Below are 18,403 nucleotides of genomic sequence, written 5' to 3'. Positions count from 1 at the left end.
TTAGTTTTTATGTTAGGTTAATCTCTAATATCTCTAATTATGCTTTCTTCTCTTTCTATTCTAATTGGCTAGTGAGTGACTGAGTGTATTGTTCATTTTTCTTTCATAAATCATTGATGATGAAGTAGGCAATGAACAATCTTTTAATTGGTTCATATCATTTCAATTGGACTTTTTCGTCAAGTCAAAACACCAAACCCAAAAATATAATCATTAGTATTAATTACAATCTGGCAGGGGTATTTCCGTATTTCAGTTAACCGATAAATCAAGAGAAAGATAAAAAATTAAAGTTGAAAAATAATAAAACGAAGGTTTTCGTCCTTAATCCAGAGCAACAAGAACACAAACACAACGCAAAGAAGAAAACACAAGGAAGCGCGAAAGAGGAGAAAGAAGACACTGTTACTAATTACCTTATTCATTCAACCATTATCTCGCGATAAATTCACACTTCTCGATCTCATTTCTTCTCTAGCTCGAAGATTCATTACCACCGGTTACGCTTCTTCTCCGATCTATATTCTTTTCTCTTTCATTTCTACGGTAATTCTCTTCTTCTTTCTTACTCTTCTTCATCGAATCATCCTTAGCGTTTTCAAATCACGTTCTCGATTTCAATGGAGTCGGTTCATAGTGTTTGAATCAGGAACTGATTTTTTTCACGTAAAATATATAGTTCTGTTTTTTTGGCGAGTTGAATTATACGCATTTTTTTTTGTTTTAATCTCTTTGCTAATTATGTTTATTTTGGTGACGTAGGGTTTTTGATTCGTGCAAGGATTGGATTAAGAAGAGGTGAAGCGATAGAAGCATGAGCATCAATAGCCCTGGCCAAAGGAAGAGCTAGGGTTTTCTAACGTCAAAGGTGAGATTTCCATGGGCGATGGAGGTGTCGCATGCATGCCTTTGCAGTATACTATGGAGAGGTTATCTAGTTCAGAGAAAACGCATTGCGGAGGCAGTAGTGGGGATGGCTTCAACTCCAAGTTGCTTAAGTTTTCTGACGGCGAAAGGAAGAATATGAAGTCCAGAAAGAGTGAATTAGCGTTGGATAGAGTGAATAAAAGAAGTGGAAGTGATGTTGAGAATGGTGAAATGATATGTGGTGATAAGGCGCAGAAGGAAGAAGTTGAAGAGGGTGAATTGGTTACTTTGAAGTGGCCTAGAAGTGAAGTTGAAACAGAAAATGGAGAGTTTGTGCCGGAAATGAATCTGCCGTCGAGACGAAGTGAGATTGAGAATGAGGAGATTGTTAGTGATAGATGGAAAACAAGGGAGTTTGAGAAGGGAGAATTTCATCATGGGAAATGGAGAAGAGACGACGTGGAAAGAAGAGAGATTGTTCATGAGAAGGGTAGGAGAGGAGAGAATGAATATGGACCGTGGAGAGGTGTGAAAGATGATGTTGAGAAGGGAGAGTATATTTCAGATAGATGGTATAATGGATCAATTGGGAAAAATGATTATGGTAACAGCAGTCACCGCAGAAATTATTCAGGTAAGGACAAAGGGTGGAAATTTCAATGTGAACGTACACCACCTTCTTGGAGATATACAGGTGATGATTCTATTAGGAAGAAAGAATTCATTAGTAGAAGTGGGAATCCGCATGCTAAAAGTTCTCCCAGGTGGGAGAATGCACAACAGAGGAATATAAGGAACGGTTCAAAGATTGTAGACGACGAGAAAAATGCATATAACAATGGTAAGGATCATACTCGAGATTACACTTCTGGAAGTCGCTTGAAGAGGCTCGGTAATGATTTTGACAGCTATGAACGGAAGCATTCTGCAGATTTTACAAGTTCAAAAAGTAGAAGGCTTTCTGATGAAAGCTATCCTTATTCAGAGAACTATTCTCGTCGCCCTGTGGAGCAGTCTTATAGAAATAATAATTCTACCAGACTTTCTGCAGAGAAGTATTCTTCTAGAAATCATGAATCTTCTTTGTCTACCAGACCAACTTATGACAGGCATGAACGCAGCCCTGTTCATTCTGAGTGGTCCCCACGTGACCGAAGTAGGTATTATGATCATAGAGATCGCACTCCAGTGCGCCGATCGCCCTTTAGTCGTGAGAGATCTCCATACAGCCGGGAGAAATCCCCCCATGGTCGGGAGAGGTCCCCATATACGAGGAGCTGGGACAGAAGTCGACAGCATGATCATAAATTGAAAAGTCCAGCGCGCACCGAACAGTCGCCACAAAATCAGTGCTGGAGACAGCATGATCATAAGATGAGAAGTCCAGCATTCACCGAGCAGTCACCACAAGATCAGGGTTGGCGACAGCACAGTCATAAGTTGAGAAGTCCAGCACGCGTCGAGCAGTTGCCAGAAGATCAAGCTCGGCATCATGATCACAGGGACTGTACTCCAAATTTAGTAGAAGGATCCCACCTTGATCAAACTAGAAAAGATGTTCATGATGAAACAAGTTGCAAAAACTCAGCATGTGATAAGCAGAACTCCCCAAATAGTTGTAAGAGTGATGAAGATAAAAACATTCAAAGGGAGTCGAGTTTTTCAGTTACAGAATCTCGAGGTGAAAGAAACGTGCAAAAGAAGGACAAGTCAATTGAGAAAGATATTAGTGATAGTCAACCCGTTGAGGAACAGAAGTCTTGTAGTCCCACTATTGATCCAAAAGAATCTCCACACCTTGAGCCACAACCACCTCCTGATGAGCTGCTTTCAATGGAAGAAGATATGGACATTTGTGATACCCCTCCTCATGTCCCTGTGGTGACAGATTTGTCATCAGGAAAATGGTTTTACCTTGATTACGGAGGTGTAGAAAATGGGCCTGCCAAATTGTGTGACATTAAGTTCCTTGTTGATGAAGGGGTACTAATGTCAGATCACTTTATCAAGCACTTGGATAGTGACAGATGGCTAACAGTTGAAAATGCAGTGTCACCATTGGCTGCTCAGAGTTTTCCGTCCATTGTGTCAGATACAATAACTCAGCTTGTAAGTCCCCCAGAAGCTTCTGGTAATATTTTGGCCGATACTGCAGATATTCAATCTGGTCCTGAGAATTATCTGGAAAAGCCGGGCCCCTTGCTGCTGCCACGCGGACACCCTAGCCCTAGCGTGAGTGTGCTTGCATCTGAACGTTCGGACAACTTCTACATTGATGAAAGAGTTCAAAATCTGTTAGAGGGTTATGATGTCATTCCTGGGTTGGAACTCGAGGCAGTAAAAGGTATGTTATCCTGTCAATGTTATTCTTTTGAATCTTAATAAAAAGTGTGAAAAGATCTCTGAAACTTAATTTCCCCCCCTATTTACTCTGACATATTTATTCCAAACTTGGTAATCATTATTATTTATTTGCAGAAGCTTTGCAATTGAAATTTGAATATGCAAAGGAAGATGGATTAGGAGACTATGAAGGTATGTATTCTGCTGTGGTGATTTTAGTTGTTGGTCATTTTGGTCGTTTTGTTTTTGTTTTACGTTACCCGGCATATTGAGGTTATTTTATTATCAGAGTTGTCTGTTTGCACATTGACATGTTGACTCTTGTCTTGATGTTGGTAACGGTTGACGGGTTGAGAGATTATACATATTTGAACGTTATATATAAGCATTAACTTGATTTGTACTGTAGTTTGGTCCTTGGAGATAGTATAAGGAGTTGGTGCCTGAAATCTAAATAACTTTTGAATGGTCTATCAAACACTTTGGTGATTATTTATAAATTTATGGTATTTTGCATATCATTTTATGCTTTACTCAATAACCCTTTTCTTTTGTAAAAAATACATTTTCTTATGCTTGCCTACTTTTTCTAATTCTCAGTTAAACAAAAGTTTATGTCAATACAATGCTGTCATTTTAATCTTTGCCATTGATATTGTGAGTTGTGTTGGTCTGAAATTATTAATTCATCTATGCATTGGAAGCAGATTAACTGAATAAAATCATACTTCAATTTTTTTATTTTAAAAAGGCTATCCAAGTGTTGTTATATTTTACACCATATATGGAATTCGAAGTTGCAATTTAATTTGCCATGTTATGCTAATGCACCCAAAACTATTTTGTTCATTATCATTATTCTATATCTGGGTAATTTCAAAAGTAAATGGATATGCATTTTGAGTTGTATGTCTTGTGAAGCTGTTACAAAAGTGTTGGTCTCTGTTCAGGTTTTCCTTGGCATGTTTCCCGCCCTAGGGAAGATTGTGATTCAAGTACTGATTTAGCATCAAGAGATTCTGAATCTCAGTTAAGTATAGACAACATGGATAATGGGTTTGGCATTCCTAAGGATTGGTTTTCTACCCATTGGCCATGCAAAGGTGGTGACTGGAAGAGGAATGATGATGCCCACGATCGATGTTCTAGGAAAAAACTTGTTCTAAATAATGGTTTTCTATTGTGCCAAATGCCAAAGTCTGGATGTGAAGATCCTCGATGGCCTGAAAAAGATGACTTGTATTTTCCTTCTCAAAACAAGAGGCTTGATCTCCCTTTGTGGGCTGTTGGTGCTGATGAGTGGGTTGATTGCGATGCTGCAATCAAGTCCATTCAAAGTAAGCCTTCTTCTGTCAAAGGAATGAAGGGAAATGTTCTTTCAGTGGTAAGGATAAATGCATGCGTTGTCAATGATCAGGGATTGCTGCTCACTGAGTCACGGCACCAGAGCCGAGGCAAGGATAGACAACATCCAAGGTCAGTTCGGCCATTCACTTCAACCTGTGATAGTAAGAGATCATCAACTGAAGAAGATTCTCAGTCAAAATCAGTTAGTGATCAAGGTTCTTACCAAAGCATGGAGTCCATTAGTGTCCCTAAAGACCATCTCTGTACTATCCAGGAGTTGCAGCTACATTTGGGTGACTGGTATTACATTGATGGTTCTGGGCGTGAGAAAGGGCCTTCATCATTTTCAGAGCTACAATATTTAGCAGATCAAGGAATTGTAAAAAGGCGTAGCAGTGTGTTTAGGAAACATGATAAACTCTGGGTTCCTATTACCTCTACCGCAGAAACTTCAGATGTCTGTCTCATGAGCCACCAAAAAAGCAGTTCAACATTGGGTGCATGCTCTGATCATCCATCAAAGCAAACCCATGGTGTTTCATATGCTGGATCTTACACAAGTTCAAGTATGTTTAACAGGATACACCCTCAGTTTATTGGTTTTACTTGTGGGAAGCTGCACGAACTGGTTATGAAATCATACAAGAGCCGGGAGTTGGCCGCTGCTATAAATGAGGTTTTAGATCCCTGGATCAATGCAAGACAACCAAAGAAAGATATTGAGAAACAAATATATTGGAAATCAGGTAATTATTTGTCCTTCATATTCCTTCCCATCCCCACTCTTGTCTATCTCTGTAAAATTTGATTTTGTCTGCTTTTCTATTTTTGGTTCAAACTTCCAACTAATGTGTGTGGCCTTGTCATGTGCTTGTGTGGCGTAATGTTCACTAGATTAGACTTATTCTGGAAATTCAATTCAAGCGGTCTTATTATTTTCTTGCTTATTGTGTGTGTTGGGGCTTGTAAATTTTCAGAAGGCGACACACGAGCTGCCAAAAGAGCCCGGATGCTGGTTGATGATAGTGAAGAAGACAGTGGTTTGGAAGATGATGTTACCATTTACAAAAATGAACCCACTTTTGAGGATCTATGTGGTGATGCTACTTTTCCTGAAGATAAAATTGGTATCTCTGATTCTGAAGTGGGAAGCTGGGGCTTATTGGATGGTCCGGTATTGGCACAAATTTTCCATTTTTTGAGATCTGATTTTAAGTCCCTTGTATTTGCATCAATGACGTGCAAGCATTGGAGTGCTGCTGTAAGGTTTTACAAGGAACTTTCAATACAGGCCAATTTTTCATCCTTAGGGCCTTCTTGCACTGATACTATGTTGTGGAACATTATGGTAGGTCTGATATATATTTTCTGATTCACATTTTTGGTATGTTTTTAATTCTTCCTTCACATAGGACTTGTTTATTTTTTCTGTAGAATGCTTATGAGAGAGACAAGATCAATTCAATCATTCTAATGGGGTGTAACAAAATTACGGCTGACATGCTTGAGAAAATTCTTCTTTCATTTCCTGGTTTATGTACCATAGACATTAGAGGGTGCAGCCAGTTTGGAGAGCTAGCTCCTAAATTTACCAATGTGAAATGGATCAAGAGCAGAAGTTCACGCATGGATAGAATTGCAGAAGAGCCTCATAAAATTAGAAGTCTTAAACATTTTACAGAACAAGTTTCATCTACATCCAAATCCAGCAATTTAGGAATAGATGATTTTGGTCAATTGAAAGAGTATTTAGATAGTGTGGATAAGAGAGATTCGGCAAATCAGTTATTTCGTCAAAACTTATACAAGCGGTCCAAACTTTATGATGCTAGAAGGTCCTCTTCCATTCTATCTAGGGATGCTCGCACAAGACGTTGGGCAATTAAGAAGTCTGAAAGTGGTTTTAAGAAGATGGAGGAATTCCTTGCTTCAAGACTAAAGGAAATCATGAAGTCAAACTCTTGTGACTTCTTTGTACACAAGGTAGCGTGATTTATTGTTTAAAATTTATTATTATGAAGATGCCTTTTGCGACTCACAATTTCCGCTGGTATTTTTTATTAATAGGTTGCAGAAATTGAGGCTAAAATGAAAAATGGTTATTACAGTAGGCGAGGATTGAGCTCTGTCAAAGAGGACATAAGTAGAATGTGCCGTGATGCAATAAAGTAAGTTCTCTTTTTCTTTTTTTCCTTTTTTCTTGGGAGAAGGTGATTGTTCTCTTTTTCTCCCGATGCCTTGTTTATGTACTGCTGGACACATTGAAATGAGGATGATAGGGTTTATTAGTTTTGAGGACAACGATGCAAAGATCTTATAGTTCATAGTTTGTCCAAAGTCTGCTTAAGTACTTTGTCTTCTTGCCTTGGAGGTTCATCCATTTGATTGTCCTCTGTATGCATTAGCTCTACTGTTTTGCAGTTATAGTTGTTTTCCATCCATGTTAAGTTTGGTGGGTTTGCATAAATTCTAGTTGTTCTTTTGCATCTGAATACTATCTTCAAAAATATATATTATATATATTGCAGAGTTGTTTCTATTTATGAATTTGTTCATTTAGCTCATGTTTCATGGGTAATCTAAAATGGGTGTATTTCATCTGACCACTCACAATCTTGTCTCCCTACCCTGCCCCTAATACTCTCATTAAATTTTGGCTCCTGTTTGCTTATTGATTACAGAGCAAAAAATCGGGGCGATTCTAGTGACATGAATCACATTATCACATTATTTATTCAACTGGTAGCTCGGTTGGAAGCAAGTTCTAAAAATGTGCATGGCAGAGATGTCCTGCTGAAGTCATGGGACAGTGACTCGCCAGCAATGTTCTGTTCTACTTCATCAAAGTATAAGAAAAATAGATTAGTGAAAGAAAGGAAGTACAGGAGTAATGGAAAACATAATATTTTGGATAATGTAGAGTATACCTCTGATAGAGATATTAGGAGGCGCTTATCAAAGTTGAATAAGAAATCCATGGGCTCAGACAGTGAAACATCTGATGATCTTGATCGGTCTTTTGATGATGACAAGAGTGACAGTGATACTACGTCAACTGAGTCTGAAAGTGACCATGAAGTACGCTCACAGGTTTTGATTAGGGAACCAAGAGGGGATGGATGCTTCAAACCCGAGGAAGAGTCGGATTTCATAACTGATGACCGGGAGTGGGGTGCTCGCATGACAAAAGCAAGCCTGGTTCCTCCAGTTACCAGGAAATATGAAGTCATCGATCATTATTGCATTGTAGCTGATGAGGAGGAGGTGCGGAGGAAGATGCGGGTTTCATTACCAGATGATTATGCAGAGAAGCTGAGTGCACAAAAGAATGGCACAGAGGAGTCAGATATGGAACTTCCTGAAGTCAAAGATTTCAAACCTAGAAAGCAGCTTGGAAATGAGGTTATTGAGCAAGAGGTTTATGGAATTGATCCTTATACACACAACCTTTTGCTTGATTCTATGCCAGGGGAGTTAGATTGGTCTCTGCAGGAGAAGCATTTGTTTATAGAAGACGTGCTCCTTCAAACATTGAATAAGCATGTTAGGAGCTCTACTGGAACTGGAAATACTCCAATGAGCTACCCTTTGCAGCCTGTTATTGATGATATTAAAAGATGCGCTGAAAAAGATTGTGATGCAAGAATGATTAGAATGTGTCAAGGTATTCTAAAGGCCGTAGGCAGTCGTCCAGATGACAAATATGTAGCTTATAGAAAGGTATATGTTCTTTTTGTTATTTAACTACGATTTATTACTATCATCCACTGGCATTTTCTCTGTTTACTGCTTTTAAACTGTTATTTTACTCAGACTGTCTATTGGAATGGATCATGCAGGGGCTTGGTGTTGTTTGCAACAAGGAAGAAGGCTTCTCTCAAGATGATTTTGTTGTGGAGTTTTTGGGAGAGGTAAAGCATCATATATTTTTCTGTAATTTCACTCATGTAGCTTCTTTCTGGATTATTTGATGTGCAAATTATACATGTTTTGCGGTTGCTCTAGTCTCTACCTCTGGACTAATTGCAGGTTTCTAGAATAAAGTCAAATATCTAAGCATCAATTTATCTACTAGAGAGAATTGTATACATTATGCGTTCTCTAACTTGGTTAAACTAGTTATGATCCATTCTTTCCGAAACCTAAACATTTGGTTTTACACATGCCGTATAATGTCAGATACTTGGGCATTAATCTATTTAATAGAGAGAATAAAAATAATCTATGCAATAGAGAGAATAACAAAATGTGAACACATGTAATTGTTTTGGCACACTTTGTCATGAATAAACTAGATCTATTATCTACAATTCTAAACATTTCTATGCTTTACATGTTAAACATATTAAGTAGGCGTTGGATAATTGGTATTCTTATTTGCTTTGGGGATTTACACTATTATTTTCTTTACCAGCCAAGGTTTTTTATTAAGTGTTGTTCCGTGTTTCATTCACAATATGTTCATATAGAGGTGTCTGTTCTCCTCAATAGATGTGCTGTTATGGTTTAGAGTGTCTTCTATAAGTGAGGTGGTTCTGTTTAGAAATCTTTGCTTTGGTGTTATATGTTGTGATGGGGAGGCATTGTAATTATATTAAATCCTTTTTACAGGTTTATCCTGTGTGGAAGTGGTTTGAGAAACAAGATGGGATTCGATCTCTACAGAAAGATAGTACAGATCCAGCACCAGAGTTCTATAACATCTACCTTGAGAGACCAAAGGTGCCTGTCACTTCAAAATGATAAGCTGATGATGTTTAACTCGATACAGTTCACTCATCTTGTAGTTCCACACTTACTAATTTAGCAACTTTTATGATAGGGTGATGCGGATGGGTATGACTTAGTTGTCGTTGATGCCATGCACAAGGCTAATTATGCCAGTCGAATATGTCATTCTTGCCGACCCAATTGTGAAGCCAAGTAAGTGGTTTATCATTCATGCTATTTGATTGGTATAAATCTATTTTCTGTCCTTTTCAGCCTTGACACTAGTTCTTGTTCCCATGGAACAATTGGTTTGCTATGTCAGTGCATTGCTGGCATTTTTTGGGCAGCCACTACTCATTTCCATAAAATATTATGCACATACATTCCCCTATTACAGCCATGGTTTTATTTTAGTTACAGTCATGTTTAATTTTGTACATTTTTTTATCATTATCTCCTTATCCGTAGTCTTACTTCATTTTGGATGTGTCTCCACCTGGCTATCTTTGGAAAACCTATATGACGGCTTAAGGCCCATTACGTGGGCATAAGAAGGCTTTTAAATAATATGATGGTTTCTATGGTCAAGTAATTGTTTTAACATGCTAAAATTTTATATATGTGTGTATATGTGATGGTTTCTTTTTAAGTTCATTATTGGTTAACTCTACTATTTTTTTCGCTATTCAGAACATAAATACCTGGTTTTTTTACATGACCATACTATTGGATTGAAAATCAAATCAACATGTTAAGTTGCTGCTTCATATTCTTTTTTTTATACATTTTTAAAAATAAAAAACCTCGTTATCTCCTGTTCTGTCTGTTATTGCTTTTGTTCCACAACATTCAAGTGGCCTTTAAAAGCTCCTTTGTCAAGAAACGTTAACTAGTCTGTTTATAGAGCTTCCATTCATTTTTTCTACTGTCTTTGCTGTGGCAGCAAAGATGCAAGGAATCAAACCTATTTAGATTTAATCTAGTGCTACTTTTTTATATTTTACCCCAGTGCTGTCCTTAGTAATTGCTCTGTTATATTTATTGATTAGCGGCCGAGGATTATAAATCTGGGGGCATAATCCTTTTGCTATTGTTTTAAATTATAATATCGTTTCTGGCTATCATCTGTTGTCTTTTTTGACTTTTTTCAGAGTCACTGCTGTTGATGGTCAGTATCAAATTGGTATTTATAGTGTTCGTAAAATTCAACATGGTGAGGAGATCACTTTTGATTACAATTCTGTTACTGAGGTTTGTCCAGCCTGCTGATTTCTATCTATTCAAGGCAATAAAAGAAGTATCTGCCATATATTTGTCTAATGAAAACATATTCTGTATTCATCTTATTGTAGAGCAAGGAGGAGTATGAAGCATCGGTTTGTTTGTGTGGAAGCCAAGTATGCCGGGGGAGCTACTTGAATCTGACTGGTGAAGGGGCGTTTCAAAAGGTTTGGACTATTTCAAAAATTTCAACTCTTGCTAAGAAAATAAAAGCAGAAATGCGATATTTTGACGACTTAAGTCGAAGTACTGGCCATGCTTGCGATGGTTGAAACTTCTAATGTGCTTCACGTGAAGCCCTGGTTGGGGTTGTTTAAAAATTGGAACAATACGGTTTATATTTCCATTTAATTTGTTTGGTTAGTTCATCTGTTGAGAGAAATATGTTGTCCCTCTTCTCAGGTTTTGAAGGACTCGCATGGAATTCTTGATCGGCATTATTTGATGCTAGAAGCCTGTGAATCAAACTCTGTGTCTGAAGAGGACTATAATGACCTCGGTAGAGCTGGTTTAGGCATTTGTTTGCTTGGGGGCCTACCAGATTGGCTTATTGCCTACACAGCTCGCCTTGTATGTACCTTCCTGTGTTTTTACCAATATTTTATTTTAGTTTTGGAGGTTGTTATGTATTAAATTTGGCTTTCATTTCTCCTGTTTAAAGGTGAGATTCATCAATTTTGAAAGAACGAAACTTCCTGAAGAAATTCTAAAGCATAATCTGGAAGAAAAGAGGAAATATTTTTCAGATGTATGTCTTGAAGTTGAAAGGAGTGATGCTGAGGTTCAGGTGTGTTCACTATTCCCTTCACGTGCTTCATATCATAAAGATGACATTTTCAATTTTTTTCTGGTTGAGTCCTACATTTGGGTGTATTATGGCCCTAACGAATATTATAAGTCAGTTATCTTTCACCATACAAACTAATTTTGTAGGGTTGAGTTGAGTTAGACGAAACCCAAATTCTAAGATGGTATTCAAGCCTATCCCTAATTGGTTGGATCATTTGTTATCTGGCCACTAGAGTCATGCTTTAGATGCCCGGTCTTGGGCATGAGTGAGGGGGATGTTTGAGTCCCACATTGCACGTGATATATTATATAGGCTGGAAATTTTTAGATGTAGGACACATCGCTCAACCCACAAACCAGTTTTGTAGATTGAGTAAGATCCAATCCAAATTCTAAGAATTCTTATATTCCATTGAAACTTTTACTTTATTTGATTTCTTTGGTTTTTGACTCAGGCGGAGGGAGTGTACAACCAAAGGCTTCAGAATCTTGCTGTCACTCTCGATAAGGTGGGTGTGCCTCTCTATGGTCTAGTTGCTTATTTGTCATTCGCACTTATAATGATGGGAAGCACCAGGCTAATACTGTTAAGATAGGAAAGTTAAATATACAGACAGTTTCTATAGATGATCAAGAAATTTATACCCCATGCTGTATGCCAAGTATGCACTTCCCCAATATCCCCTTCTGTGTATCCTAAAGGAGAGAGTGAACTCATTTTATACAGTTTTATCTCACTGCACATCAGTAATTTTCCATTTCATTTTGTAGTTTGGAGGATTTTAATCTTTGATGGAATATTACAGGTAAGGTATGTTATGAGATGTATATTTGGTGATCCTCGGAAAGCACCGCCCCCTATTGAGAAGCTCAGTCCTGAAGCAATTGTTTCGTCTCTCTGGAAAGGAGAGGGCTCATTTGTTGAGGAGCTTCTTCAGTGCATATCCGCTCATGTGGAAGAAGACATCTTGAATGATCTCAAGTCCAAAATTCATGCTCACGATCCTTCAGGTTCGGAAGATATTCAGAAAGAGCTTCGGAAATCTCTATTATGGTAATTGGTTCTTGCTTCTAGCTTGTCTGTATGTATTTGACTCCGGTGGAACTTGCAATCTTTAAAGTTTATTTTCTCCCCCTTTGTTGATAGGTTGAGGGATGAGATCCGAAGTCTTTCTTGTACATATAAATGTCGGCATGATGCTGCTGCTGACTTGCTCCACATTTACTCTTATACCAAGCACTTCTTTAGAATACATGTATGTTTTTCCAATCGTGAATACCAAGCTGCAAAGGGCAATCTATTTTTCTTTGCATTTTAAACTTCAGATTTTAACATCTCTTGTTTTCTTTCAGGAATATGAAACCGTTACTTCACCGCCCGTCCATATTAGTCCACTTGACTTAGGCCCCAAGTATACTAACAAGCTGGGAGCAGAGATTCAGGAGTACCGGAAGGTATATGGTAAAAATTATTGTTTGGGGCAGCTGATCTTTTGGCATAATCAGAGTAATGCAGATCCAGATCATAGCTTGGTTAGAGCAAGCAGGGGATGTTTGTCTTTACCAGACATCAGTTCCTTTTATGCCAAGGCTCAGAAGCCATCACAGAATCGTGTTTATGGTCCAAGGACTGTCAGATCTATGCTGGCTAGAATGGTTAGTTTTTTTACTATAATTATAATTGAGGTTCTTAACTGTTTCCTAAGTAGGTTGCGTTTTGGGGAAATAACAACAAATGAGAAATGTTCCATAAGATAAAATTTTCCATAAACTGACATGGTTCCACCAACAATAGCAATCAAGTCTTATTCCAATAGATGAATAATTGTGTTAAAGTAATCAACAACCAAATCCCAGTAGTAGGTGAAATGATGTTTGAAGTGATGAATGTGTATGAAGTTCGTCTTTTATTTTTGGTTAACTTTAATAGTTTGGAGGCCCCAAAACTAGAAAAGGGGCACACAAGGACATTGAACTCTGCTTTGCTAAAATCTAGAATCAAGATGCTTGTACCTGAGTTTAAAAATGAACATTTAAATTCATCTATCACTAGATATCTCGTCTGCAACAAGAAGTTTCTCTTAGGTTACTGAAAATTGCAATCCAGGGGACTGAGAAAGCCAACTAAAGAAGGGGGATTTCTTGGATACCTGGTAAACAACCTTACATGAAGCCTATGCCTTCGTTTTTTGTTAATAGAAAAACAGTTCTTAGCAACTGTCTGGACGCCCGACATAATATGTGTTGACACATTTCTATCTCCAATGGCTAGTTCTGATTTCCTCAATTAGATGAAAGATCTTCAATTGGATAGCTTTTTTTAACACCGTTGGTAATTACATGCTTGAAGGCCAGGCTTGATATGCTTTCTGTGATTTTGTCTTTGATGTCAGTGATGACAATCTGTTTTGTTTATCCAGGAGAAGCAGCCGCAGAGATCCTGGCCCAAAGACCAGATATGGTTGTATAGAAGTTGTCCAAAATTCTTTGGTAGCCCAATGTTAGATGCAGTAATAAATAACTCTACATTGGACAGAGAGATGGTTCATTGGTTGAGGCATAGACCGGAGGCCGCGTGGGACCGTTAAATTCTTGCATTTTATGTAGAAGTCGACAGAGACTACCCGGTGAAACACCTATTATCAGATATGGAAGGGTTCATCATTCAGAGCTGCCTGCCTCGTTTAGGGTGGGGTTCTGTAATTATTAACCCAAGGTTTTTTTTCCTTGTGCCTCATTTTAGTCGATTCTTGTGTACAGTTTTTCTTGACCATGGAACTCTAATTCATTTGATTGTAGAGCAGTGTTTCACTCCTGTGTAATATGAAATGAAAGTTAGGAAGGAAAAAGGTAAGGTTAATTCAAGGCCTTGATGTGTAATCATCTATATGTTAGCTAGGGCAATATTTTATATGATAAAATGTGCAATGTAGTTTTCCTGATGAATGGTCTCTGTGATGACTACAACTATTTTGATTTGGGATGACTTGCATTAGCATTGAAAATTGGCAGATGACTAGAACTGGAATGGATTCGGTAGTAGTTTAATAAAAATAGAGGTAGAGTTGCTTCATTATATTTTCCAACTCGCATATTCTTGTAAATTTGTATGGTAGAGTGTTAGCAATCTGATGCTGGCGTCTGTGTCGAGCTTGCAATTGTGTACCAGACTTAGAAAGGTTGGCTGGAATTTTGAGCTCATTTAACCTTCAATATCAGGTAACATTGCTTGTAATCCGTAGCTGATAACTAATGTGTAGGGAGAAACAATATTACCACCTATTTTTGATGCGAAGGATGTTACTGCTTATTGTTTTTACGAGGCCATCAAAGCATCTCAAACTGGGTTATATACTTTCTTTTAGTACGTCTATCAATGCTTTTTTATTTATTTAAAAACGTTCACTAGTTTTGACGGATATATGATAAATAACTGTTGGATGGTGATTCAGTTGACTATTTTATATATTAAAAAAAAAGAAAAGAATAAATAAAAAAGAAGAAATGATATTTTTATTAAAGTATCTTTATTATATATTGAAAATAATAAAATAATATTAATTAAAAGGTAAAGTTAAAAAAGATGTATTGGAAATTAAAATGAATTATTTATTTTGAAATATTCTTTTATTTTGAATGGATAATTCGTTAAATGGGTCGTCGGGACTGACCGGAACGGAGGAAGTATAACATAGTAACATGTATTGGGTTTCAGGTTGAGCCTCTCCGGGTGTTGTCCAAGGGACTGCTTGATTGGTTCAACAAAGAGGAAGCCAGGGGGAAGAGAAGGATTTTAATAGAAGGATGTATGAATTATTTTTTTTTATAAATATTTAATACTATTTGACTATTTAAGTTTAAATTTAAACTTTTCTTTTTCCCCTTAAAAAAATCTCCCTTTCTAGAGGCAGTCAAAAGGGAGCCAAAGTTGACGCATGAGCAAGTTTAATCCCCTCCCTTCTCTCCCCCCTCTTTAATATAAATAAAGTATCAAACTAATCGAATTCCTCTGTTAGAGTAACTGCAGTATTAGGGCGATCCTTGCATTATATATATATATTTAATTAATTAATTAAAAATAAAAAATATGGTTTATATTTTCACTCACTTGACCACTAAAGGAAAGAAAGTAGACAATGCTAGTACTTTATTATAATAAATCACATTAGTTGTAATATCAATCAAATTTGAATCATACATAGATGAAGTTTTTACTTGTATATATTTATTGTGATCTCTTTGCTTCATTTTGTTTCCATTGTTTATACTAATCATTTAGCCATTGTGATTCTTTTTTTTGGCTTTGTACATTAATCATTGTATAACTTGTCTAACCTAACATTTGAATTAACATATTAATTTTTAATCCTTGAGTGATAGAATCTTCCTTTTGTCAAGATTGATAGATGGATTTGGGGTTTGCATAACTTTCATCGTTATAAATCTATTGTTAGTTGAACATTGATCATCTTCAATACTTTCCATCAGTGATAAGTTATCCCCTGATGCGCCGTATTCTGAATCTTTTGATCTAAGGATAGATAATCCTCAAGAGTTTAACTTTAACATACTACTAATCATTAACTATACTTCACTAACTTTATTTACCATTAATTATTATTATTGTGATATTATCATCATTACTTTGTTATTTACTTTTATGTTATTACAGTGTAATTTACATTCAAGTATTCATTATCATCATCATCATTGTAAAAATTCATAATGCATGTTGATATTTGTCATTTATTTTGTTGTCACCATACAATTAAAAACAACAAAAATATGATAAAATGATAAGATCAAAAATATCGATCCCACTTGTAATCAACTTGGACTTAGAGGATTTCATCTTAGCACATTTGCTTGGAGGCCCCCGCCCTTATCTTGTGATACTTGGGTTTAACTTTGGATTTCATTTGTAACTTACATACTTGTTGTAAGAATGACATCATGACACCATCATAGGGAGACATGTTTGTAAGACCATTATCCTTTGTTAGTTTAGGTCACTTTTACACACATAAGGATTTCTCTTGGGCTACCTTACAATGAGACCATTTACTTTCTTGTTTGGTTACTTTATATTTCCATTACATTGCCCAATTTTATAATCAAAACAAACCCTTGATCCAACGTCAAACGACATTTTCATAATCAAATTCAAAATACAATAAAACTACGACTAGTATTATGCGCCACGAGCCTTAAGTGGTGGAGAATGAGTAAAAATGGAGCTTTCCTACCCTTACTCTGATTATTTTGGACACAATACGCTTGACTTGTTTCTATAGAATTTTCACCTCCGTCCATAGACTTTAGTGCAATCTAATCACAAACTCTTTTTTCATAAACTCTTATTCAAGGTAAAAATAATACAACCCATCAAACCTCATTTTTTGTGCCTTAAGGCATCACACCGAAAACCCTTTTCTCAAAGGTAAAGTAAACCAACACACAAACATTTTCTACTCCGAACTATGGAACTCTGATTCTTCATCACCCGATGAATGATACGTAGGCACAAGGATCACAATCCTTGGCGAGCACAATAATAAAAAACCCAAAATCCTATTCTTTCACACGCTTTTTGAAAATAAGAATAAAACAATAAGCGGATAAATACCCACACACGTAGACAACCTAAATGGTTCCCATGGAGTACCATGGACGTGAGGGATATTAATACATTCCCCTTGTGTAACCGACTTCCGAACCCAAATCTCAACTGCGAGACTAATTCTTTATCCGTACCTTTACAATTCCTGTGTGAACCTTTCCTTTTAAGGGTTTTATCGACTATTTTCCCTCTTCTCTCTCATAGAGGAACTCTCAATAAAATTCGGTGGCGACTCTTCTGTGTTGCGCTTTTTCTCTTTTCGAGACGATGCACATTCTTTTGTTCAGTTCGTCCGATTCCCTCGCTTTCCCGAAAACCTCCGGTAGCGACAATTGGCGACTCTGCTAGGGACTGGAAAGAAGTTCCCTAATTAAGTCTAGCCTAGTTTAGGTTGTCCCTTTTGTGTATGTGGAGATTTATCCGCTTATTTATTTTTCTGTCTTTATTCTTTTATTCTTTATTAGTAACCTATTATTCTTTGTTTGTCTGTGACATTGGCCATGTGACGAAGAACAAAGACAGTTAATAATGATAGCAATGAACCTTATGTGAAAGACTCTCCACCCGAGTCTGAGAGCTTGCTTGAGATATGAGAGGTTGAGTAGTATTTGGTACCCGGGGAACTTTCCCCGTGAAGGGTCGTACGAGAAACTCACCTAGTGGTAGACTCTTTAAAGGTATTGATGACCGTCGAGGTTTCGGCGTAAGCATCCTTATCTTCATTAGATTCCGTGACCCTAAGTCCCCCCTTTTAGAACATTTAACCTTGGCCGGCCTAGATCGATGGTCGCGTAGTATAGGTCCCCAGGGAGCTTTCCTCATGAGGATCGATCTGAAGATCTCACTTAGAGTAGATTTCCTTGATGGAGTTGTCGCCTGGAAAGCAAATTGACATAAGAGGCGGACAATCAAGGGAATCCATGACTCTAAGGGCAGTGTCTTATACCGAATTTCTCAAAAGCCCTAGATCATGCAAAGTAAGAACCTTGGTTTGAAAGTAGTCACTATTAAACCACATTCCTCGTCACAGTAATCCCATATTTTAAACCATGTGCCCGAGTTCCGTGAAAACCAATAAAAATCGTTCATTCATCCATGCATTCATGAACATTCATACATCATTAATCAATAAGCAAAGCTCTTAAGCATCACGTTGTTTAAACGCAGGAACTACAAGACTATTTACAAACACAATCATGGATCCTACATCAAGGAAAATCACTTTCTCCTTCAGATACAAGAGTCCAGAAACTGACACTTTAAAGATCCTTTGCTCTCGGGTAATATTCCTCAAGGATAACAGATTCAGAGCTATATATGGCAATATCATAGATCTCCTAACTGAAAAGGTTGACTATGGAGCACTCACCATATTAGCTCAATATTATGACGTCCCGTTGAGATGTTCATATCCCCCGACTTTCAGCTTTCCCTAACTCTGAAAGA

The 18,403-nt window shown here is 37.2% G+C and overlaps 1 protein-coding gene across 1 annotated transcript; it reads left to right on the top strand.

Annotated features, from left to right (window-relative positions):
- Positions 1-299: 299 nt before the first annotated feature.
- Positions 300-14,410, top strand: LOC127086791 (histone-lysine N-methyltransferase ATXR3). Its single transcript, XM_051027603.1, has 20 exons — positions 300-546; positions 763-3,211; positions 3,346-3,402; positions 4,161-5,303; positions 5,535-5,905; positions 5,992-6,540; positions 6,625-6,725; positions 7,239-8,277; positions 8,397-8,468; positions 9,169-9,279; positions 9,380-9,480; positions 10,419-10,518; positions 10,620-10,715; positions 10,951-11,118; positions 11,210-11,335; positions 11,793-11,846; positions 12,144-12,391; positions 12,485-12,593; positions 12,691-12,993; positions 13,758-14,410. The coding sequence occupies exons 2-20, from the start codon at positions 880-882 to the stop codon at positions 13,923-13,925; spliced, it is 7,248 nt and encodes a 2,415-aa protein (XP_050883560.1). The 5' UTR covers positions 300-546; positions 763-879; the 3' UTR covers positions 13,926-14,410.
- Positions 14,411-18,403: the final 3,993 nt, after the last annotated feature.

Source organism: Lathyrus oleraceus, chromosome 5 (genome assembly GCF_024323335.1).
Source record: "Lathyrus oleraceus cultivar Zhongwan6 chromosome 5, CAAS_Psat_ZW6_1.0, whole genome shotgun sequence".
Classification (NCBI taxonomy): domain Eukaryota; kingdom Viridiplantae; phylum Streptophyta; class Magnoliopsida; order Fabales; family Fabaceae; genus Lathyrus; species Lathyrus oleraceus.
The sequence above is the reverse complement of the archived record's forward strand: the minus strand, read 5'-3'. Positions and strand labels throughout refer to the sequence as shown.

What these genes read in the sequence shown, in the direction of transcription:
- LOC127086791 (XM_051027603.1), top strand. Translation starts at nt 880, where the DNA reads ATGGGCGATGGAGGTGTCGCATGCATGCCTTTGCAGTATACTATGGAG. An exon ending in ACAAATATATTGGAAATCAG is followed by an intron (nt 5,304 to 5,534) that starts GTAATTATTTGT and finishes GTAAATTTTCAG; the next exon opens with AAGGCGACACACGAGCTGCC. An exon ending in GGAGTGATGCTGAGGTTCAG is followed by an intron (nt 11,336 to 11,792) that starts GTGTGTTCACTA and finishes TTTTTGACTCAG; the next exon opens with GCGGAGGGAGTGTACAACCA.